The 24,056-nt window shown below is 41.9% G+C and overlaps 1 protein-coding gene across 2 annotated transcripts; it reads right to left on the bottom strand.

Moving 5' to 3' along the window:
* Nucleotides 1–213: 213 nt before the first annotated feature.
* On the bottom strand, nt 214–24,054 carry ALKBH1 (alkB homolog 1, histone H2A dioxygenase). Of its 2 annotated transcripts, none has more exons than XM_059373636.1 (6): nt 23,836–24,054; nt 20,922–21,030; nt 17,096–17,258; nt 5,947–6,037; nt 2,573–2,766; nt 214–1,387 (listed from the first exon to the last, which is right to left on the bottom strand). In XM_059373636.1, the coding sequence occupies exons 1-6, from the start codon at nt 24,007–24,009 to the stop codon at nt 958–960; spliced, it is 1,161 nt and encodes a 386-aa protein (XP_059229619.1). In that variant the 5' UTR covers nt 24,010–24,054; the 3' UTR covers nt 214–957. The 2 variants fall into 2 exon arrangements, with proteins under 2 accessions (XP_059229619.1, XP_059229620.1); XM_059373637.1 differs by having other exon boundaries at nt 17,096–17,225.
* Nucleotides 24,055–24,056: the final 2 nt, after the last annotated feature.

Genomic DNA, 24,056 nt, shown 5'->3' with positions numbered 1-24,056 from the left:
CAAGCTGCCCACAATCACAAAAGATAGCAGTGACTAGAATATCAAAGAATATTCTCTCCTGTGAGATAATCACAGAGAATACTTAGGGCAGAGCGGGATGGTACAGGGCAGAACCAGCTAGAGGGCTTCAACAGCATGAACGACGCAGCAAGTAAAAGCAGGAAAAAGAAAACTAATCCCAGATTCGCTAACCCTCGAAGACAGATACAGATCTTTAATTTAAAAGAGAGAGTTTTATTCATGGAGAAAACAGTTACAGAACACCCTTGGGGCTTTTTTAGTCCAACAATTAAAACTGCATTAAAAAGCCAACAGGAAGAGTTTAGACCTAAAGGAAATCTGGAGAAACTACCACTCCTCTTCCTGTGGCTTTATATATATTTTATCTTTTAGGTAAGAGAGAGCTGTGATTAATTTCTTTCCTAGGAGACGAGGTTTCTAGTTCCATTGTCTTCATGTGTATAGGATTTTTCTGTGAAGGCCAGAGAAGACGGAAGGAAAGATCACTGGGTGGCTGCAAGAATGAGGAGGAGCCTACTGACTGGTTCCTGGGACCATGATTTTATCACAAATCATTAGAAGGGGTAGCAGGAAGGGTGTCAGGTTTCCCATTAATAAAATTTGAGGTATTTAAGGCTCCAATAACATGGCAACTCACTTCTGCCTCTCTCAGAGGTACGGCAGAGGCTGGGAAGGCTGTTCTGGCTGCTTCTTGGACTTCTCACATACAACAGAACCAACATCTAACCAGACTGGCCCATGTCCAACACATCTCTGAGCGAAGTGGCTAGCTGCTTTACTCTTCAGGATGGGTTCCAAGGCAACACTGTGATCCATGATGAGTTTTTCCCTGTCTCTGTTTTTGGCTTGTCTTGATGTTAAAGTCTATGGCAATACAAGAAAGCATGGTCATCTACTGTGAGACCTGCCTGAGGAAAAGAACGGGCTCCCCAAGTCTCAGCTGTCAGGGTTTAACTTCACTCGTTTTACTTGGCAATTCTCGTCATCCAAGTGGCAGAAACCTTCTGTGGTGATGTCTCTCTTCTTCTCCTCCATGGGTTCCACAGGGAAGTCCTGGTCTGTGGCCAGTACCTGTCGGACAGTCATGTTCACACGAGCAGTCTTCAAGTAGCTGGTGCACACCTGCCAGTCCTCCTCGGAGCAGGGTTCTACCACGGAGTCTCTGGGGAGGACGGTGGGCAGAGGAGTCTCTAGGCAGCACGGCAGGCTCTCCCTCTGAGGACTTGGAAGGACCTTTGGGACTGCATGATTCAACAGGCGGCTGAAACCTGACATTACCATGATGTCACCGCTGTGCATGAACATGGCTGTGGGCACCTCATCTCTTTTGAGGCCACCCAGGAGAAAGATGGCAGACTGTCCGAAGCTATAAAAAAATAAGTAAAAGAACACACAACAGTAAGTTTTTGTTACTAACCAAGGCTGGGAAAGTTACTGCCAACTGCATTCTTTGCATATTTCAGCTCAACACCTACTGCTCTCACATCCTTTTTAATCTGTGTTAAGAGCCTTTTCTTCCAGCTTGCGTCTGTAAGTGACCAACCCATGATCTGCTGCTTAAACTTAGCAGAGCCCACAAGACTGCTATAACATAAAATCTGAAGCGCTTAAATAAGCAGATTAAAAATTTAGTTTTACTATTACCCATATAAGTTTTAGTGATGCATCTTTAAGATTTAAGCCTCCCAATAAATTGTGTCCTTTTCTATATTTATCATGCCTGTTCACTTTTTTAAAAGATTTTATTTATTGGGGCGCCTGGGTGGCTCAGTGGGTTAAGCCGCTGCCTTCGGCTCAGGTCATGATCTCGGGGTCCTGAGATCAAGTCCCACATTGGGCTCTCTGCTCAGCAGGAAGCCTGCCTGCCTCTCTGCCTGCTTGTGATCTCTCTCTGTCAAATAAATAAATAAATGAAATCTTAAAAAAAAAAAGATTTTATTTATTTATTTGAGAGTGAGCGAGAAAGAGAGCACATTTGCAGGGGTAGAGGGAGTGGGAGAATCTGACTCCTCACAGAGCGGGGAGCCCGATGTGGGGCTCGATCCCAGAACCCTGGGATCCTGAGCTGAAGGCAGACACTTAACTGACTGAGCTTCCAGCCTGTGCATTTTAAAGATAAGGCAATTAATAAAGGACACCGTTCAGGCACTTTCTTTGTAGGATACAGCTGCAGCACTTTGCCCAATTTAAACTTATGTCTAGGGAGTCAAGAGAGTAAACTAGTCAGGCCTCCATGCTTTTCTCTTCCTTATTCTGAAAAGGTTGCTTGTTTTGCCTTATGGCCTTCCACACACCTGATGATACCTTCCAATACAAAAGGTAGACTCCATGCATCTTAAACACAAACATTAACTGTAATTTGGTTACTACTCTTAAGGACGAGGTTAATTTTACTTATGACAACATTGTTAAGACACCCAGAAGTAAAAGACTGTAGAGTCCAACCATTTCTTAAAGTCCTATGTTTTTATTTATTTAGTCAGTTTAGAAATGCTTTTGAATAAGGAATGAAGTGGCAGAAGGTAATCCCAAATCCCTAGAACCAGCTTACCTGAAAGACAGCAGGGGTTTGGAGTGATCTAGTTCAGATCTATCTACGTGGATTCCCAGTGTGGAGTCCAATCTGTAGTAATTCAGGATACCTGCCTCGGCTCGGAAACCCTGAAATCCACAGGCTGCGGCTACTTGCTCTGAGAGGAAAGCCAGGTCAGAAGGGAAAGGTGTATAATGATCGGCTGAGTATTTCTTTGATAAAAGTAGGGAAAATAAGAAAAATAAACAATGATCTCAGGAAAATATGAAACTGTGGCATAAGATTAATTACCACTTTAAAATGATCTAACTTATATGTAATCCTAACATAGCATGATTTATCCATCTGTTTTTGAGGCATCCAGTAATCTAATGAGATGTTCAAAACAGTGAGCACCTAGGACACGGCAGGCACCATGCCGCACAGTGCTAAATCAGACAAGTCCCACCCCTGCATGGAGTCTACACGTGAAGCAATTACTATATCTCTCTCTGGTATACTTTAATCCCAAATAGGATCATTTTCATAGGACAAAAAAGTGACTCAAAACTGTCACTGCCAAGAGGCACATGATGACTAAATGTGATGTGCATCCTGGAAGAGAAAAAGGACATCAATTAAAAACTAAGAAAACCGGGGCGCCTGGATGGCTCAGTGGGTTAAGCCTCTACCTTCAGCTCTGGTCATGATCTCGGGGTCCTGGGATCGAGCCCCACATCGGGCTCTCTGCTCCCCTCCGCCTGCTTCCCTGCCTACTTGTGATCTGCCTGCCAAATAAACAAAATCTTAAAAAAAACAAAACTAAGAAAACTGAATGAACGCTAAGAAAATATGAATGAAATATGGACTTCACCACTGTAATAATGCATTAACATTGGTCCACTAATTGAGACAAAGGTACCATAATAATGTAAGATGCTAACAGGGATAACTAGGTGTGGGGTATATGGGAACTCTGTATAATCCTTTCAGCAAATTCAGAACTATCCTAAAATACAAAGCTTATTTAAAAAAAAAAAAGGAAAACAAGCAAGCAATTCTAATACAATTGCCACTTTGGTTTTGAGCCCCCAGCCCACAACACGGCATGCTGCCAGCTTCACTGGTCAGTCTGATGGGATGACATGTTCAAAACATCTGAACTGAAACTACCTTACACCATGGTCAAGACAGAACCTTAATATGGAAGTAATTTCCAACATTTACCTTTCTGAATTATTTGTAGCTTGTAAAGATCACAATACTCCTTTTCTCTTAAATAGAACAAAACAAATCAAAGGGCAGAACACTCTCTACAAAACCCAGCAGCTCAGAACAAGGTGGCAGTCTCCTCGGCAGACAAGGACGAGGGCTGCTCTGCTTGGTAAGCCCACAGCGGCCCGATGCCCCTCCTTTGTTTTGCTGCTGTTCTCATGTCTCTCTCTGCCCAACAACCTCAAAGCAGATTAGCAGACCCACTTCTGTCTCACCTCTCCACTAGCACCCTGACGTATCCCAGGGTACAGACGTATCCCAGCTGTAGCAACAGAGGCACACCTCTGGAAAGAACTTTGGCCAGAAGTGACCTTTAACTTCACATTAAGGAAGACTTTTGTAGAAGGTCTTTAATGGATGGCCAAGCCTCTTCATTTGGAATTTGTGTTTTATGTTTTCTTCTTTTTCCTTAAGTGCACATAAGAAGAGTTCCCATTTAATTTCCCCAAACCAGACAACTATAAGGTTTTTCCTCTACCCTTTTAAGTTTCAATCCCTCACAAGATCAACTGGTCAGAGGGGCACGTGGGTGGCTCAGTGGGTTAAGCCTCTGCCTTTGTCTCAGGTCATGATCCCAGGGTCCTGGGATAGAGCCCCACATTGGGCTCTCTGCTCAGCAGGGAGCCTGCTTCTTCCTCTCTCTGCCTGCCTCTCTGCCTACTTGTGATCTGTCAAACAAATAAATAAAATCTTTTTTTTTTTTTTTTTTTCAAAGATTTTATTTTATTTATTTGACAGAGAGAGATCACAAGTAGGCAGAGAGGCAGAGAGAGAGAGAGGAGGAAGCAGGCTCCCTGCTGAGCAGAGAGCCCGATGCGGGACTCGATCCCAGGACCCTGAGATCATGACCCGAGCCGAAGGCAGCGGCTTAACCCACTGAGCCACCCAGGCGCCCAATAAATAAAATCTTAAAAAAAAAAAAATCAAATGGTCAGAGCTACTGTTCTAGCACTAGGTTACCTCTGTGGGCTTTCAACCCTACCCCCAACTGTCTGTGCACTCGTCTCCTTACTTCTCTTTCACTTTTTGCCGTTGAGTCACTCAGTTTCTGATAGTTTCTCACTCCACATTTTTCTTATTAAGTGAGAGTAACTTTAAGCCCTTGGGGAATAGCAGCATCAGCAATAAATATAATATCATAAAGAACAATAAGCTAACACGTATTGTGTTAATGCACTTAACTGCTCAGAACAAGCAGGCACTGCTGCAATCACGACGCAGGCATTACACCTTTGACGCTCGCCACCCCTCCACCCCAACCCCATTATGAGGTACACACTATGGAAGGCCAGGTTCAAACCCGGGCTGGCTAACCCAGAGAGAATCACCTGGCTATTTCCCCAAACAGAGATATCCAGTCTTCCACTGAATCTGCATCAGTGAAAGTAAGAATTATGTCATGAACATTTCCAAGCAACATTTATCATTATTTTGAGCAGTTAATGTAATTGCTAATAGGCTGATTTGATTGAAACTATGGAGCTTTTAGAAAGTTACTAGTTAGCAGGAAGATGGTCTATACCAATCTCTTTATTCAGTTTATTCTCAGAATGAGTCCTTCTATTTGGTGGCGAACATCTAATGGAGGCAAGAGGCACTAAACTGCCCATGATAAAGGAGGTACTTTTGGAAACATGGAGGTCGGGAATGAAGAAACTGTACCTCAAGAAAACACCAGACTTTGTTAGCTGAAGGACATTCTTTCCTATTTGTGTATTGCTCAGACCTTATACAGCAGGCAAAGGTGCCTTTTTTGAGTTGATGGAGAACACCAGAAGCATATGGAGTTCCTTTTACTCCAAACAGATATTAAACAATAATGGAAATAAAGGTTTTAATTGAGAATTGCTCTTGAATGCAGTAAAGAAAAATCTGTACCCTTGAAATGTACTTAAGAGAAAGCACCAATGACGTCTGATGAAATAATACGACGTAAGGGCATATGAATTTTCTTTTGGGGGAAATTATTCATTCTTCTTGGGATACTGTTATCAAGAGGATTTTAAGAGATAAATGAAAGAGATCCTTCCATCAATGGATAATCTGACAGTGTACAGGTTTGCCCAGGAACATATCCAACTACTGAGCCCAAGGAGTGTAAAAATGAAGACAATGGAATTTGCAAGAACTCCGCGTACCTTACTGTCCCAGTTGTAATGGTAGCCTAGAGTCACCCAGCGCAACTTCTCTAGTAAGCTTCGGGGTCTCCGTTTATTCACTTCTTTGTTCCTGTGAAGATTGGGGACAAAAGAGGATTTATTCACCTCAAATGGCAGCCAACAGCCCTTTGCATGCATGGAATTTGGTATTCCTTGGTATAAGCTGTTAGCAAAGACCTTGAGAGGGGAAGTGAGAACAGACAAAGGAGTTGACCCAAATATATAACACTAAAAAACATGTTAGCATTTGTTTCTTCTTCCTCTTCTTCTTTTTTTTTTTTAAGATTTATTGGTTTGAGAGAGAGAGAGTGCATGTATGCTGTGGGGGGGGGGGGGGCGACGGCAAGGGGGAGAGGTAGAAGGAAAGAATCCCAAGCAGACTCCCTGCTCAGCAGGGAGCTGGGCCAGGGCTCAATCTCAGGACCCTGAGATCAGGACCTAAGTCAAGATCAAGAGTCGGGCACTCAACCGACTGAGCCACCCAGATGTCCCCATGTTAGCACTTCTTAGTCCTTGGTTCTAAATCCTCTGCTGAATGGGATCAATTTTATTATTATTTTTTAAATATTTTATTTATTTATTTGTCAGAGAGAGAGAGAGCGAGCACAGGCAGGGGTGGGGCAGAGGGAGAGGGAGAAGCAGTCTCCCCACCGAGCAGGGAGCCCGATGTGGGGCTTGATCCTGGGACTCCATGTTCATGACCTGTGCCAAAGGCAGATGCTTAACCAATCAAGCCACCCAGGCGCCCCCATGTTAGCATTTCTAATTTTTAGTCCTTGGTTCTAAAACCTCTGCTGAATGGGATCAATTTTAAATGGCAAGTTTCCAGCATCTCAGTAATGATAAGAACAACACAGAAATATCTTTACCTGTCCATTGGAAATGGGACCAAGGGCACTACAGGTAATTGAAAATTTGGCTAACAGAACAACTGAACAATTCGGTTTGCTGAAAGTGATGTATAATTAATTATAGTTATCACTATGTTTATAACGATGGTAGCTTCCCAGAATTATAGGTTGGGGGAAAAAGTTTGGCAAAATATACATTGTATACAATAAAAAATAACTGGTTTAACATGACTTCTTCAACCCTGTCTAACAAAGCTTAGATAATTGAGGCTTAGCTAACAATTAAGGACCACTGTAATTGATATGGTTTCTGACATCCCCTTGTTCAAACACAGGAAGCTTCTGTAAAACAGAGAGGTGCCCTTTTTGCAATTATATCCTGTCTGATCAAATCCATGGGATTAACTACTCCTCTTCTAGAGGAAGAAGCTTCTTTGATTTACCTCTAAATATCTAAAAATACAAGAATGCCAGGCCTAATAATTTTAGGGTTTGTTTCTCCTATGCAATTTACATCAGTAATCAAACAATTTTTTTTGGTTCAAGAACCACTGCTGTTTAAAAAAGAAAAGATTAGACTGCTTTAAGGAGTTTACATTTTGACAAGAGATGACAGGTAAGTATAAGAAAAAAATCAAAGGAAACTTCAAGGCAGTATAAAATTTGTACTAAACTGTAGAACATGAGACTTTGAGGGCCACAGGAATTAAGAAAAAGCTATCTAATCAGTTAAGTCCTTATGGCAGAGTTGGGAGTTGAACGTGGCATTGAAGAATGGCTATCATTTAAACAGAGTGGAGCAGTGGGCAATACTGGCGTACCACCTAGGCAGAAGCAAAGGGTTTATTAGAGGCTCAGACTGCAAGTGGCACTCGCCTTGATGTTTGAAAGAGTTTACAAAATAGATGCTATCTGGGGGCACCTGGGTGGCTCAGTGGGTTAAGGCCTCTGCCTTTGGCTCGGGTCATGATCCCGGGGTCCTGAGATCTAAGCCCCGCGTCGGGCTCTCTGCTCAGCAGGGAGCCTGCTTCCTCCTCTCTCTCTGCCTGCCTTTCTGCCTCCTTGTGATCTCTGTCTGTCAAATAAATAAATAAATATTAAAAAAAAAATAGATGCTATCTGTCCTCACAAAGTTTACAGTCTAAGGACACTGTGACACAGATATACATCAAGGCCAGTAGCTAAAAAGGAATGGAAAAAATACTGATTGATTGAGAGTGGTGTAGAAAAAAGGCAGAGCCTCTGAAAGGCCTGTTTACAAGGTTGGTTGTTGGCAGGCATCTGGAACTTGGACTCTGGGGAGGTTCACACCATTCCCAGAACTGCTACTCACTATGCCTAGATTTTGTGCAAAACAGTATGGTTTTGTTAAACAGCTGTTTTCCTTCTGGGAGCCTGGAATTTTGTTTGTGTCACAGAGAGACTATGGGACCAGCCCCCAGTAAGAACCTGGGGACTAAGTTTCCCTGGTGGACAACAATTCATGCATGTTGTCACAACTTACTATTGGGGGGAATTAAGCACACCTTGTGTGACTTCACTGGGAGAAAACCCTGGAGGCTTGAGCCTGGTTTTCCCAGGACTTTGCTCAATGTGTCTCTTCCCTTCACCTTTTTGGTTTGTATTCTTTGAATTAGAGTTAAGTCTTATCCACAAGGACAGATATGTGCTGACCCCTCCCGGTGTATCATCAAAACTGGGTGTGCTCTTGGGGATCCCTGGCACAAGAGAAGACAGGTTATGATTAGCAGTTCAGGGGAAACAATATATATGCATGGCCAGTGACTGCAACTAGCTGATGTGAACAGTTACCATGTAGAACCACCATTCATTATTTTATTTTCTATGTGTAAAAACTAAAAACTGGGGGGTGGGGGGGAAAGGAATGCATAATTACTAACACAACATGGGTTCTACCAATGTTTCTTCAGATAAAGATACAAATAAAAAAACTCCCTAATGATCCCCTCTGGAGAACATAATCTATTTTAGTAGCCTTGAGATAGAAAAATAAGAATGACCTCTCATCTCTGGACTCCTGAGAATACTGTGGTTAACAGTGCATAGCCCACTTAGTTTCTGCCAAGTGGTTTCCAAATTTTAATGCTCAGGGGAATCACCTAGAGGGCTTGTTAAAACCCAAATGGCTGGGCCCAGGCCTATAAATTCTAATTCAGCAGGTCTAGGATAGAGACAAAGAATCTGTATTTCTAATAAGTTCCCAAGAGATAGGGATGCTGCTGAATGAGGGAACACACTTTGAGAAATACTATGCTAGCCAAAATAAAAAAAAAGATACCTTCCACCTTTCTAGATCAATAAAGGATCGTTTTATTCTTGATGAATAATAGCTCATGCTATATCAAAATTAGATTGATCTAAACTAATAAAGGTAAAAGAATGCAGCTCTAAAAATAATTCAGGGGGCACCTGAGTAGCTCAGTCAGTTAAGGATCTGTTCTTAATTTCGGTTCAGGTCATGATCTCAGGGTTGTGGGCTCAAGCCTCGCGTCGGGCTTCACACTGAGCATGGAGCCTGCTTTAGATTCTCTCCTTCCCTCTCCCTCTGTCCCTCACCTCTACCACCTGCCCTAACATAAATAAATAAATAACTAAAAATAATTCAGAAGGCGATGGCATTTTAGACATTCAATATAGTATCACCAAGCTGCTTTTCCACCAAGAGTCAGTCTAATGTTCCTCAGGACAGGGCATATGCTATTACAATTAACACAGTTTTATGGTATTGTTAACAATAAAATCATCAAAATCATAGTAATAATTGAGCACGAATAGAAACATCCTATATTATACCTTTTAAAATCTGTTCTTTCAGAAAACCAAAAGCACATCTCTTTTCTACCTTAACTGTATCACTATAAGGAAGGCTTTGGGCTTTGCCTTGTATTATTGAGGGGGGCTAGTGTAAGGGTGTAAAAGCATTAAGTCTAGGCCACCTAACAAAAAGGAAAAAAACTTAAAGACTTGTGTAGTAAAAGAAGAGCTGTGATCATTGATTACACCATCTGAGGATGATTTTATACACACACACACGTTTTGTGTAATGTGTCAAACCCAGGTAGGTTTAAGATTCCACCCCTCATTTCATAGCCTCTGAGAACACAATTTCCTTTCTTTGTATGGAATTTCTGGTAGGAAAGTAACAATAATTATAAGATTGGCCTTCCAGATGTGACAGTAGGACAGGCTAACACTAGTCACTTCCTGTCTCAGCACTACTTAGGGACCATTCTGGTCCCTGTGGGTTTTGGGTAACCAAGATTCCAAAAAACTCAGTATTGAACACTGTGAATAGTTTAAGGCCAAAACCAAATTTAACGCATGCCCAGATGATTTTCAAGCAGGAAATACTGAGAGATGAGTAAGGGGGGGTGGGGAGAGGTGGGCTGTTCTCTTTTTAAACTTGACTTGTCTAAAAGGAGGCCAGGAAGCTCAGTGCCAAAAAAGCGGCCATATCTGCTCTAAGGAATGCAAGGGATATGTCAGTACCTAACTTTAAATCTTGATCCAATTATCCAGAAGAATGTTTTTAAGCAAGTATGACCCTGATTATGGGTTCTCACTGCAAACAGAAACATACTGTGCTCCCTGCCCCCGCTGCAGCTCCAAGCACTGGTAGGAGGAGGATGGATGGGTGAGCTGGCCACCTTCTCCTCTGGTCAATGTGCCTACACAGCAGTTTGCTCACTTTCTGTCATGGATAAGTGCTTTATGTAAGTGCTGGTATTTCTCTCAGCAATCATGTCCTCTAGTGCTGCTTTCAAATGCACCCTAACTGCATGGAAATGAACTGCCTTGCTCGTCCACTCTTCGTGCAGTGTTAGTTTGAGTGTCGTAACTAAGCACTGGGAATTCCTTCCCTTCCTTGCTTCAAGGGACGTTAGTGAATCATTATGAAAGCAACAGTACTTACTCAGGGCAGAAAATGTCTAAGATTGTTTATGATAAAAAGCCTTAAAAACCCCATTACAGATATTTGTTTTTTCAATCATTTTTTTAAAGTTTTATTTCTTTACGTAATCTCTATACCCAGTGTGAGGCTCAAACTCAACGATCCCAAGATCAAGAATTGCCTACTGACTGAGCCAGCTGCACACCCAGCTTTACTATGGTCTTTACATGTAACTGACAGATCTCCCTCTCTCTGACTTCACTCCAAAGCTCAGTTCCGTATTTCCAAAGGCATACTGGACATCTTTGCCTGGCTACTTCAACAGGCATTTCCAAAAACATTAATCCCCAAACTACACTAAGAATTTTGTCTCTGCTCCTTCTCTTCTTCCAAACCCATTTCCATTAAAAATCTTAGTATATAATGGTACAATGAGCACGGAGTTGCAAATATTTTTTTGAGAGACTGATTTTTTTTTCCCAGAAGTGAAATTGCTGCATCCTCTGGTAATCCTATTTTAACTTTTAGAGAGACTTCCAGAGTTTTACATAAATAATTACAGCAACTAAGACAAAGAAACAACCTGAGTGTCCATTGATGGGATGAATGGATAAAGAAAACACGATACACAACACATAAATGAATACTATTCAGCCATAAAAAAGGAAATCCTATAATTTGTGATAACATGAATCTTCAGGGCATTGTGCTAAGTGAAATGTTAGTGAGGGAAAGACAAACACTGTATGATCCTACTTAAATGTGGTATCTAAAAAATCTAAAACTTGCAGAAACAGAAAAGACTAAAAGCTGCCAAAAGTGAGGGTGGTCGGGTATGGATAAGTGAGTTCTGAGGATCTAATGTATAGCACGATGACTACAGTTAAGAAAACTGTATTGTGTATTTGCTAAAAGAGTAAATCTTAAAAGTTCTCATCATGAGAAAAAATTTTGTAACTACGTGAGGTGACTTAACTTACCTAATTATTTTGCAATATTTACATACCAAATCATTATACACCTTGAACTAATATAATACTGTATGCCAATTATGTCAATAAAACTGGGAAAAAAACCCTTCACCAAAAAATTCAATTTTACCCTGTAAGTGCTACAGAGAAATCTGCGGATAATCCTTAACTTCTTGTCTCACACTTCTCATAATCTCTTGGTCACCACGCCTTGTTGACAATGTCTTTTCTATTAATAAGCTAAATTCTTAATTGTGCTTTTTGCAACAACTGTATTTTCTGTCCATATTCCTCACTGTAAAGAATTGCCATTCTAGGGGCACCTGGGTGGCTCAGTGGGTTATGCCTCTGCCTTCGGCTCAGGTCATGATCCCGGGGTCCTGGGACCGAGCCCCGCATTGGGCTCTCTGCTCAGTGGGGAGCCTGCTTCTCCCTCTGTCTCTGCCTGCCTCTCTGCCTGCTTGTGATCTCTATCAAATAAATAAATAAAATCTTTTTAAAAAAAAAAGTTACCTTTCTAAAGTGAAAAATCTGATTAATCCTGATGAATCTCCATAGGGATTCATAGGACAAAGTCCACACTTTGCCAAAAGGCACGCAACCCCCCTAATAATCCAGTTCTTACCTTTCCCATCTTACCTCCCTTCCTTTTCCCATAGGGGGCACTACCCTCCCCATCCTTCACGGCTGTGCCTCTGGCCATACAGTTTTCTCTACTGAAATGCTCTATCCTCTCCTACTCTCTTCTCTGTACAGCAAATTTTTCTGACTTGCTTTTGCATACACAGTTTAACCTCACTTCTTCAGGGAAATCTGTCCTAGTTTCAGTCTGTCCCTCCACTGTGCCACCACAGCACTTTGCGACTTCTATTCACCTACAAATTCTGTATGTCAGTACCTGAATCCTTCCTTTAACTGTCCCTTCCTCAAAGGCAGGGAGTGAATTTTAAACTTCATATCTGTTTTAGCATCAAGTATTTCCTAAAACACAAATGTACATTATTCAGTAATGAAAATAAGATGAAAAGGTACTATATAGTCTTTAATTGATCCTTCTCAAATTCAGCATGTTTTCATCAACCTAACGGAGGGGGTTATCAATTTAGTTAAAGTAATATTTAAAAAGCAGTTTCTAATATAAATATTTAAAAAGCAGTTTCTGAGGTTACAAAGACTTCAAGGTCTGGGGCAGAGGAGGGGCCTGGCAGGCAGTGGGAGGGAGAAGGGCCCCATGACTGGATCCACTCTAACAAGTGCTTATAATAGTTTCATAAACAAAGTCTTAAAGGAGTAGAAAAGGGGAAGAGATTAATTCTGCTTCCACACTGAGGATATTAATGCAAAAAACTTCCACATATACAAAAATGGATGCAAAACATTTCATAAGCTAACTTATGGAATAGATAAAGCAAAGTTGCTTTATTGAAATTAATATTTCTCCTCGTCATATTCTTCTTCTTTTTTTTTTTTTTAAGATTTTTATTTATTTATTTGTCATAGAGAGAGAAGCGACAGAATGGCAGGCAGAGGCAGAGGGAGAAGCAGGCTCCCCGCCAAGCAAGGACGCCGGGATCATGACCTGAGCCGAAGGCAGCCGCTTAACCAACTGAGCCACCCAGGCGCCCCTCGTCATATTCTTTAAGAAGTTATTTTTGAATAGATGATTTATTCACAAAATTCAAAAGGTACGATAGGATCCACTTATTAATTCCACAAATATGTGGTAATTATTGTGCACTGAAGAGTAAAAACAGAGGGCAAGGGGATGAAGAGTGAGGGAAAATGGGGAACTATTTTTAATTTAATGATAAGGGAATCATCTCTCATAAGATGATAAAACCCAGACTTAAAGGAAGCAAGTCCCTGATTACCTAAGGGAAGAGTTTTCCAGGTAGAAGGAACAGCCTGTACAACGAATCTCAGCTTGTCTGATGTGTTGAAGGGAAAGCACGGAGGCTCCTACAGCTAGAGCAGAATCAATGAAAGGACTGGTCGGAGATGAAACTGGAGGTGGCTGGGGGATGGATCACCAAGGTCTTTGCAGGCCATGGTAAAGACTTTTGATTTTATTCTAAGAGTGATGGAGTTGCATTAATGAATTTTCACTGGCCTTTGTCCCTGGCTCTTGGGAAGGAGGTTTTAAAACCTTGAATTTCTTGGAGAAATAGAGGGGTATCTTTGTTATTCACAGTGGGCCCTATGCCACAGCTAAGTTTATGCTAAGGAGATGACTCAGGATAGGAGTCTGTCAGGCTAGGAAGCCCAACCATGTGATTAGAGGGATGGAGGCTTTCAGTCAAGTGATTAGCTAAACCTCAGAGGCCGGGCTGGGGACTAGAAACGGAGTAAAATCATGTGACTAATAATTCAATCAAACATGCTTAGGTAGTGAAACCTGCAAAAAACCCTGAATACTGGGTTTGGGAGAGCTTCCTGGGAAGGTGACACTTCCTGATTCCATGGAAGCTCTGCAGTCAGGACCCTCCCAAACATCGCCCTACATTTTCCTCATTGGGACGGTCCTGACTCGTATCTTTTATAATAAAACTATAAACATAAGTATGATTATATACTTGCATTTCTTTCTTAAATTCTTTGAGTTGTTCTAGTGAGCTATGAACCTGAGAGGGTCATGGGAGCTCCCCTGAATTTGAAACCAGTTGGTCAGAAGTGTGGGTAGCTTGGGATCTCCCAAGCTTGTGCCTGGTGTCCTAAGTGAGACTGGCTTGGCTGGAGACCCTGGAGACCTAGCCCTCAACTTGTGATGTCCTTGTCCATTCTGGATGATGACATCAGAACTGAACTGCAGTACTGAAGATGAGAAACTCTAAGAGAAGTGCAGGGATTTCCATACAGACTGAAGAGGGGCGCCTGAGTGGTTTGGTCAGTTAAGCATCTGACTTCGGCTCATTGGGGCCCTACGACAGAGCCCTACATCAGGCTCCCTGCCAAGTGGGGAGTCTGCTTGTCCCTCTGCCTGCTGCCTCCTCCACCCAGCTCATGTATGTGCACATGCTTTCTCTTACAAATAAATAAAATCTTAAAAAGAAGAAAGACTGAAGCGGCATGAGAACAGACACAGGGAGACGGGCTAGGAGGCTACTGCAGTCAATGATGGTGGCTCAGACTGAGGCGGCCATGACGAGATGCTAAAAATTGATTTTACTATGGTGGTAGCCTTCCTATATTTGCTAGAGTTGGATTTAAGATTTTTGAATGGCTGTGTTGTGGCTGCATTCTATTGCTGGGGTATGTCACTCTTGATTTATCTGGTCTCTTGCTGACAAACACTTAGCATGCTTCTCATCCCCCACCCATTACGAACAATGCTGCAGGGAAGATGCTTACACCTAACTACTGCGATCTTGTGAAGGCTCCAGCGACACTATGCACTCACAGAACTAAGGTGCCCTAATTTTGTGAATAGACTTATTTTCCCCTCTAAGTTCAAATATTTCTTCTTCATTTCCTACTTAAAAGTTTCTTCTTCCTTGACCACAGAACACTAAAAAGTTAAAATGGAAAGGATCCTTAGAGGTCCTCTGGCTCAGCAGTCCTCAATGTGGATATTATGGTCAATAATCAGAATTTCTAGGGAATCTTCTTCAATGACAGGCCCTCTCCCTTTCTGAGCTGCTCTGGAAAAGTGGGGACAGCTGGCATGTACTGTCCAGGTGACTCCAACCATGATCCAACCACCTGAAATGTCTTATCCAGTCCAATCCCTTTGTTCCCAACATAAGGAGATCAAAACACGTATCACATAGTGACAGAAGAACTAGGGTCCTAATCAATTTTCAATGCCACCAACAATGTCTGAGCCTATCACTTTCTTCCAACCCTTGACAACAGAAGGTAGGACCACCACATTTTTTATTTTTACTAATTGGCAAGACAAAAAAAAAATCAAAACCCCCAAAAAGACCCTCACCACTGTTTACAATGATTTATTAAGGAGATTCATCTGAATTATCACAGAAGATGATAACTGGGATTTCTGCAGTTATTTGTCAGAAGGAATAAAATCAATTACTTGAAAACACAGGCTGGTTTAGCCTCCAACTCTAGCTCTCTAACAAATTGCACTCAACCATGATCTTCCTATACTTCACCCTCAGTTCTAAAGAAGACATCACCAATAGCTTTACAGAGGGTGTTTCCCACTGCTCCTGCCTTTCTCATAACCTGCAGACCAAGAAGGCTTCAAAAGAAAACCAAATAATTTTAGTTTTCCTTTCCTCTTGCAACTAAAAGAACTCTTCTATTTCCCCTGTTGGAATCAGTATGACACAGTTTCTGAAAACTGAACCATTAGAGATCCTAAGTCCAAAGAGAAGACACAAAGCCAGAGCAGGGGTTTTAATGGGCTGCTCCGAAGATTTCTCGTATATTACCCTGTTTAATCCTCACACTGTTAAATGAGGGAAGGACTACTATGAGGCACAGAAAGGTTAAGAAACTTGCTCAAATTTACATACCTAGTAAGTGGCAGACCTGGGATGAGAACCCAGGTGGTCGTAGAAAGAGAATAATAGACCCAATTAAAAAATAACTTTTTCTTCCTTGATACCTTCTTCTGCCTAGAGGAATTATGTCTCTCTCTGGCCCCCACAGCATTTTTCTAAACACCTATTCTGACCCTTTCTAAGCTCTGCTATAATTATTCCTGTTGACACTGAGTTCCTGCCATAGACTATGCCCTCCTGAGTACAAGGAAAGTGTCCTGAGAATCTTTGTATCTCCAGTGCTTAGCATCATGCCTGTATACAATTAATCCTCAATAAATTTCTGTGGAACGATGGGGCACCTGACTTCAAAACAATTATGTATTTGTGAATGAATAAAGGTTGATTCAACATTAAGGTGCAAACATTAGTTCTCATGAGGAACAACTGATTATAAAACTGCTAGTAGCGGTGACTTCATCTAGGAGGGCAGAAATAAAGAGGTTTTGGTGTTAATTTCTTCCAGGGTACAAGTCTTCAAAGGAACTCACAGTTCACTTTTTAAAAACATCTTATTTTTTTAAGTAATCTCCACATGCAATGTGGGGCTCGAATTCACAACCCTGACATGTAAGTTTTGTGGTCTACCACCTGAGCCAGCCACATGCCCCTGGAGCTCACTTTAAGTAGAAAAAGGGCTGAAGCTGGACCAGTTGATGATTAATGAGGATAAACTCAAGATCTGAGCTATGATAAGGAAATACTTAAAATGGATCTCAATTTAATGTAACTGTCAAAGCATCTGTCCAAATGTTCCCAGGGGAAAGAATGTAACTGTGCTGCTTCTGCCTGGAAACAAGGAAAAAATACAGTTCAGTTACTTTCACTGCATTGTTCTAGAGGTCCTCTAAGGATGTGCAGGGTGCTGAGCTGAATATGAACACTTACCTCAGAAACTCTTTGCTCTGTTCCCACAGGTCCTGAGTCTCTTCCTGGGTCATGTGCTTGTCCAGGTTACACACATTTGGTTTCTGGGAATATAACTTAAGGCACTGCTTCACCCAGTGCCACTGGTAACCTGGGAGGAAGGGGTTTGGGATAAAAATAAATCCTATACAAAAGGACAGGTGGGGAAAAGGAGAGGAGAAAATTCTCCATCAGTTATTGATATAACTTGTTTTCGATGACATCCTTATACACACTACTGTATTATTTATTCCCTCTCCCCCTTTGCTCATGCTTTGTGGCTTCCACATTCATAAGCAAATGTTCTCATTCCTATTCTCTGATTTTAGAGGAAGGGAAGAAATAAAGAAATTCTCAAGAGAAACAAATATTCCACAAGTATCTGCTGTGTTACCCCAAGGCAAACTTAGAACTGCTCACGCCACAAGTCACCCCTCAAATCTGTACCAGGTATTTATCATTTAAAAAAAAAGATTTTATTTATTTATTGGACAGAGAGAGAGAGAGATCACAAGTAGGCAGAGAGGCAGGCAGAGAGAGGGGGGGAAAAGCAGGCTCCCCGCCAAGCAGAGAGCCCGATGTGGGGCTCGATCCCAGGACCCTGAGATCATGACCTGAGTTGAAGGCAGAGGCTTTAACCCACTGAGCCCCGGTATTTATCATTTATAAAGGTGGTAGCTGCTTCCTGCAATTACTACCTTTGTGAGCGCTCAGTGGCCCCCCTCCCGGCCTTTTCTGTCTTCTAGTATCTGGCTAATAATTCTTACATTAAATTCCCCTAGTTAAAATAAACTGGTGTGATTTCTGCCTGTGACTGAAATCTGATGGACAAAACAGGGAAGATAGACGCTGTGAAGTACATCCACTCAGGACGGCACGATGCAAATACCTACAGCACGTGTGTGGAAAGGATTTTGTGACCTTGACAGTAGTCTAACGTCATTCTTCTCCTGTGTCGAAGAGGAATAACAATATTTAACTGGAATCCTATGCAGGCAAAGGATCCATTCTTTAAACACTCAACGAACATATGCTATGTACTTTCTTAAGAATTAGAGATGAAAAACTGTCCTCAGTGAAGCCCCTGGTGACTGAACAGCAGAGACCGCCTTTATCAGACAATGCCTTGCAGAAACCTGGCTATAAAAGGAAACAAAGGTTGAAGAGCAGGCATGGAAGAATAAAGAATTTAAGGGGAGAGTTTATGGTTTTTAGGGTTGGGAAAGGCCTACGCATGCTTACAGATAATGCAGAAGAACCAGCAGAGATTGGAACTGGTCGAAAATGGGAGAGAGGAAAGGAGCAGAGCAAGGTCTTAAAAGCTGGAAGGGGTGAAAGAAGGTGGAATCAAGAAGGTGAAGGCACTGGCTTTGAACAGAAGGTGATCCTCTTCCTCTAAAATCGGAGGACAGGAGAGAGAACATTTGTTTCTGAGTGGAGGCTACTTCTGCACTTCATGCACCAGCAAAATTCTCCAAGTAACTTTAGAGTATGACAGGACTGTCAATATTCTGAGAGAGAGAGAGAAAAAAAAAAGATATGAAAACCCCCAACTTACCCACCAACAGCATTACTTCACAAAATAAAGATTATAACATTCCGTAAAATATCAGATTAAAGGAAGACTACTGCTTACCCAGTAACAGGAAAATGAATACCTTTTAGACAGTTCACTCTAGACGACTGTTGCCTTCTTTTACTGAATTAAAATTTGTCTCCTTTTAATTTTCATGCATTGATCTTAGGTTTGGACACACAGAGCAACCCCTAAATTAGTTTCACATTCTTCAAAAATACCTCTAGCTTTCTCTCATTTACCAATCATTTACTATGTGCCATGCATGGGCTTAAGTACTTCACAGTGTACTCACATTTAATCTTCACAATAACCTTACAAAGTGAGCACCTTTTTATACACATTTTACCTATCAGAAAACCAAGGCCAAGAAAGATTAAGAAACTTGCCCAAGGTCATATAGTGGACGGTAGAACCATGACTTGAACCCAGGTAGCCTCGTGTCAGAACTAGGCCTTCACTACTAGTACCTACTGCTCTCATCCCTTTGTGGTATGACAACCTTTCAAATGTTGGATGCTGTCAGGTTCCCTCTCAGATTTACTCTTCTTTCGACCCATGACTTCCTGCACATTCTTAAAAGGACAGGTTGTGGTTACTCAGGTTCCTTCACAACAAGCAGAAGTTCACACAATCCCTCTGATCAAGCCTGAATCAGAGATGGTCATTTCCCACGTTCTGGACATCGAACTTCTACTAAATGCAGCTTCAAATGTCAGGGAAGACAGAATGAAGTCTCTGAGGGTACCTCTAATGAGGTACCAACTCACAAAATGTGACTTAAGTGTGAAATCCCAGAAAACCTCAAAATCAATACAATTATTTGGACAATAGATAAACCGAAGTAGGGTTGATAGCTTTGTAGTCTTAAACAATTTGTTAAGAGAAGAGGGCATAGCAAGAGAGAAACAAGGCCTTGAAAACAGGAGGTAGGCCTGAAATGTCAAGGGCAACCTTCAAGAACAAAAGGTACATATAAGACTACTGGTGATGGATGCTCCTCATTCACCCAAATTCATGGCGAGCCACACTTTCACACATTAAAGCCATCATCTGACTCTTCTTTCATGAAGAATTTAAGTGTACGAGGCCTTTTAGGGAAGTACTGATACTGTTATGCCATCCTATACTGTTAACAAATATATCAGTGGTCATAATTATTAAGAGCTGTGACACAGACCTGGCCCATGGCATAATGAAAACTGGTATTTTTTTAGGCATTTTTCTTGCTTTTAATCTTTGAAATCACAAATACAGTGTTAACTTTATGTCCTCTCCATGAAAAAGGATGACAGATAAAAGCTTATTTGATCACATAAGGCATTTCTGTATTTTCTATTTAATCAATTTATTTGAGAGAGCGAGAGCATGAGGTGGGGGGAGGTCAGAGGGAGAAGCAAGCTCCCCGCTGTGCAGGGAGTCTGATGCAGGTCTGGATCCCAGGACCCTGGGATCATGACCTGAGCCAAAGGAAGCCACTTAACCGACTAAGCCACCCAGACGCTGTGCATTTTCTAAAAAGTTCATAATAATTAATCTACAATGGCCCCATGATCCTAAAAGAAAAAAAAAAGATTAGGGGCGTTTGGCTGGCTCAGTCAAGAGTATGCGACTCTTGATCTGGGGTGTGAGATTGAGCCCCATATTGGGGGCAGAGTTTACTCAAAAAAGATTAAAAGCATTACCCATCTTTCATTATGTTAGTTTCTAGATGTGTAATGTGAGCTACCCAACATTACTGAAGTGCAAAATGCTAAATGATTTAGTTTATTAGGGCTTTTTGATCGCATTAACTCATTAATGTTCTTTTCAAAAGCTCAGCCTTAATAATAGCAACAATTTTTAGGTTGTTTTCTTTTTTTTGCCACACAAAAACGTAGAGATTTTGTGATTAGAGCGGCCATTATGAATTGTTCCGTCATTCAAAGTGGTTCTTCTGCCAGAGTAGCTGTTTGGAATTGTGGCAGGGAGCCCAGAATCAATGTGATAATTTTTGATTTGTACCTGGTGTGTCACTTTCTGCACTTCAGGTAGGCACTACTGACTCCTGTTCTAACCTTTGGAAATTCTAAATAAATGGACATCTTAGATGAGGCAGACTTAAAAGGAGTTTGGGAGTGAAATATTTTTGTGTTCAGTTTTCCTCCTTGTCTATTTACCTGCTTACAACTCCTCTCCTGAAATTAGACAAATGATTATCTGATTTTGTCTTCTGAGGTCAGCTGCACTCACCAGGATAGCCTTGGAGTCCATAAGCTTGCCACTTGCTGACTGGCTGAAGTCCTGCTCTATGTGCATCGTGGTCACTGACAGAAGACACACTCAGCTGAAATCTAACCACCTGGCAGAAAGGAAAGAGAAGTTGGAGGGCTAAAGCTATTTTGCAAGTCAGATCTGATAATCTCGAACTTCTAAAGATATTTCTGGCATAAGGAAAAATTAGGAGTCCTAAGTTTGGGCTCCTAAACTTAGTTCTACCACTTACTTGATGTAACACTTAGGTAGGTCAATTAACTTTTTTTTTTTTAAAAGATTATTTATTTATTTATTTGATAGAGAGAGCAGAGGCAGAGGCAGCAGCAGGCAGAGGAAGAGAGAAAAGCAGGCTCCCTGCTGAACAGAGAGTCCAACATGGGGCTTGATCCCAGACCCTGGAATCATGACCCGAGCTGAAGGCAGATCTTAACCAACTGAACCACCTAGGCGTCCCAAGTCACTTGACTTCTTAGAGCCTCAGTTTTGTCATCTATATACTAACAAATATTAGAAAGCAATACAAAATTAAGCAGTAGGAGAAGCAGGCTACCATTTTGTATGACACCACACCTTTGTAGATTTCTTCTAAGGCTCTAAATTGTGAGAGATGTACTGAAATATTCTCAGTGAAAATTCTGTTGACCTCAATTCGGTCCAACAATAACGCTTCAGAGGCACTTGTATACAGTTGGTGTTTTAACAGACTTGTGAGGAGCATCAGGCAGGGGAGGTTAAGAGAATGAAGAGAGTGCTCCAACCAGACAGAAAAACTGGAAAACCCTGTTTCAGTAAAACTGGAAACCCTGTTTGCTAAAAGCATGTTTATTCTTTTAGATGAAACTTCAAACTGAAACTCAGAGCTTTTGCCTTTGTTAATCACTGAGAAGTTTTCTTTGCATATAAGAGCATCTTACGGATGGATGGCTCATTAAATTGGTTAAGGGATCCAATATTCAGTCACTAAAGTAAGGACATTCAGAAAACAAAATCCTTTATTCCTCCATTAGTAACAAACTTAAGAGTCTGGCTTGCCTTAGAATACATCAGATGTTCTCTTCCAAAATGATATGATCTCTTATCCTATCAACTTCACCAAGTGTAAAGATTTCCAGAAAAAAATAGCAACTAGTGGCTGGTCTATTATTACCAGTCTCTGTAATAAAATGGTTATCTGGAATGTTCTGAGAGACCTCACCAGCCAATTGTTCCAGGTACTGATAAGATGTTTTTATTTCAAACACTTTATAATGATCTTTCAAATAGACCATACTTAGTGATGCACTGTAATTCAGCAACACCCTCATATCTGAAGTTAAATTTGTGGACCTATTCTCCATGCTAAGTTGAAACAAACCTCTGAGTCTTTAAAAAAAAGCCCTCCTTCCACTCTTGCCTGTTAGCTATCACTTTCTTCATTGCTCATTAGTTGCTCTTATAGCAACTTTCTTCTCCGGTTTGCTACTTTCAATCTGTTTTGAGTTGAGGAACGAAACATCCCAAGGTTTTGTTTTGTTCTGTTTTGAGATTGAATCCTTATTTGAGAAAGAGAGGGAGAGCACAGTGAAGAGTGAGAGGAAGAAGCAGACTCCCTGCCGAGTAGATAGTCTGAATGCTGGGGGCTCATGACCTGAGCCAAAGGCAGAGGCTTAACCAACTGAGCCTCCCAGGTGCTCCTAAATATCCAAGTTTTTACGTACTGAATGGATAATGTATTTATTGAGTGCTTACTGTTTAAGATACTGTGCTAGACATAATCATCTCCTCAGAGGCTTACATTCTGAAAGTATTTTTGAGAGAGAGAGATAGAAAGAGAGAGAACAGGCAAGCACAGCAGGGTGGGTAGAGAAGGAGGGACTCTTAGGCAGGCTCCATAGGCTCATTGTGGAGCCTGACGTGGCACTCGATCTCACTACCTTGAGATCATAACCTGAGCTGAAATGGAGTCAGAAACTTAACCAAATGAGCAACGCAGGCACCCCCATTCTAGAAGTATTTAAGTATTGCAGCAAAATATGGGCAAAAGGAGCTGAATGAGGATCTGACCCATGTATATTATTCTTAGAGAACTGACTTTCTGTATGCTATTTTGACAACTCTAAGACCACTTCTGTAAACAAACGAAGTTCCTAAGAAGCTGAGTTCTAGACAAATATGGTGCTACGATAGCATTCCGATTTTATTGCGGGCTATATATAAGCTTAGAAAGAATTCTGCATGCAGCCATCTGTGGACAACACTAAGGCCAAATTAAAGGATCAGGGATCCTCAGTGCGACAGCGACGATAAAGAAATTACGCATTATAGTACATTTGTGATTCTCCCTGTACCCCCTGTCCTCCTTTAGGTTGCCTTTCTTATTCCACGGGGGAAGGTAGAAACAATGGATAGTGTTTGGATTCGTTTGCCCTTTACTTTCAAACGTGGAGAGATCATCTCAATCGTTCAACGCCCTCTTGCTAAAGGGCCCAGGGACGACAGGGAGCAGTTTTGTGGACAACGGTTTAACAACATCGATCCCTCTCAGTTCTGGGACTACTCAGGTAATTGCCCCCCCCCCCCCCAAGCTGCAGAGCGTTATCCTAACATCTATGAATACAATTTATGCGTTTTTACACAAACCGACGTAGAGATGCAAATGGACAGTTAATGTTAGGAATACAACAATTCCCAAGCATTGAGGCCGCAGCCAGGAATGGCCGCGTGGAGGAACCGCAGCGCAGCTCTTCACCGCCGAAGTGTGACGCTTCGTGGACACTTAAACTCCGCGCCCACGGAGAGCGGGAATTACTCAATAACAGTCTGGCAGCGAAAAGAGATGAGGAGGACCCTGAAGCCCCTCCAAGAAGCGAGGTGAGGCGACCGGGGACCCGGGATGCTCCTCTGTCCGTACCTTGCGGGCACCAGGCCCCGAGCCGCGGGGTGCCGAGAAGTCAATGACCGCTCCCAGGTCTGCGGTCCCAGGGCGACTCTGCCGGTAGAAGCGGAAAAGCTTCCGAAAGGCGTCCTCCCCTGGCTCTGCCGCCAGCGTCGCTACAGAGCCCACGGCTGCCGCCATCTTCCCCATGTCGCTGTCTGGCCTCTTCTGACCCGGAAGCAGATCTGCAAGATTCT

This window comes from Mustela nigripes, chromosome 13 (genome assembly GCF_022355385.1).
Source record: "Mustela nigripes isolate SB6536 chromosome 13, MUSNIG.SB6536, whole genome shotgun sequence".
Classification (NCBI taxonomy): domain Eukaryota; kingdom Metazoa; phylum Chordata; class Mammalia; order Carnivora; family Mustelidae; genus Mustela; species Mustela nigripes.
Note: the sequence above shows the minus strand (reverse complement) of the source record. Positions and strands in the feature narration are given on the sequence as shown.

Excerpts from the sequence above, each read along its gene's own strand:
- ALKBH1 (XM_059373636.1), bottom strand. The coding sequence starts at position 24,009 with ATGGGGAAGATGGCGGCAGCCGTGGGCTCTGTAGCGACGCTGGCGGCA. Across the intron at positions 17,259-20,921 it reads TGGACTCCAAGGCTATCCTG|GATTTATTTTTATCCCAAAC; the intron begins GTGAGTGCAGCT and ends CCTTTTGTATAG. Across the intron at positions 1,388-2,572 it reads AAACCCCTGCTGTCTTTCAG|CTTCGGACAGTCTGCCATCT; the intron begins GTAAGCTGGTTC and ends ATTTTTTTATAG.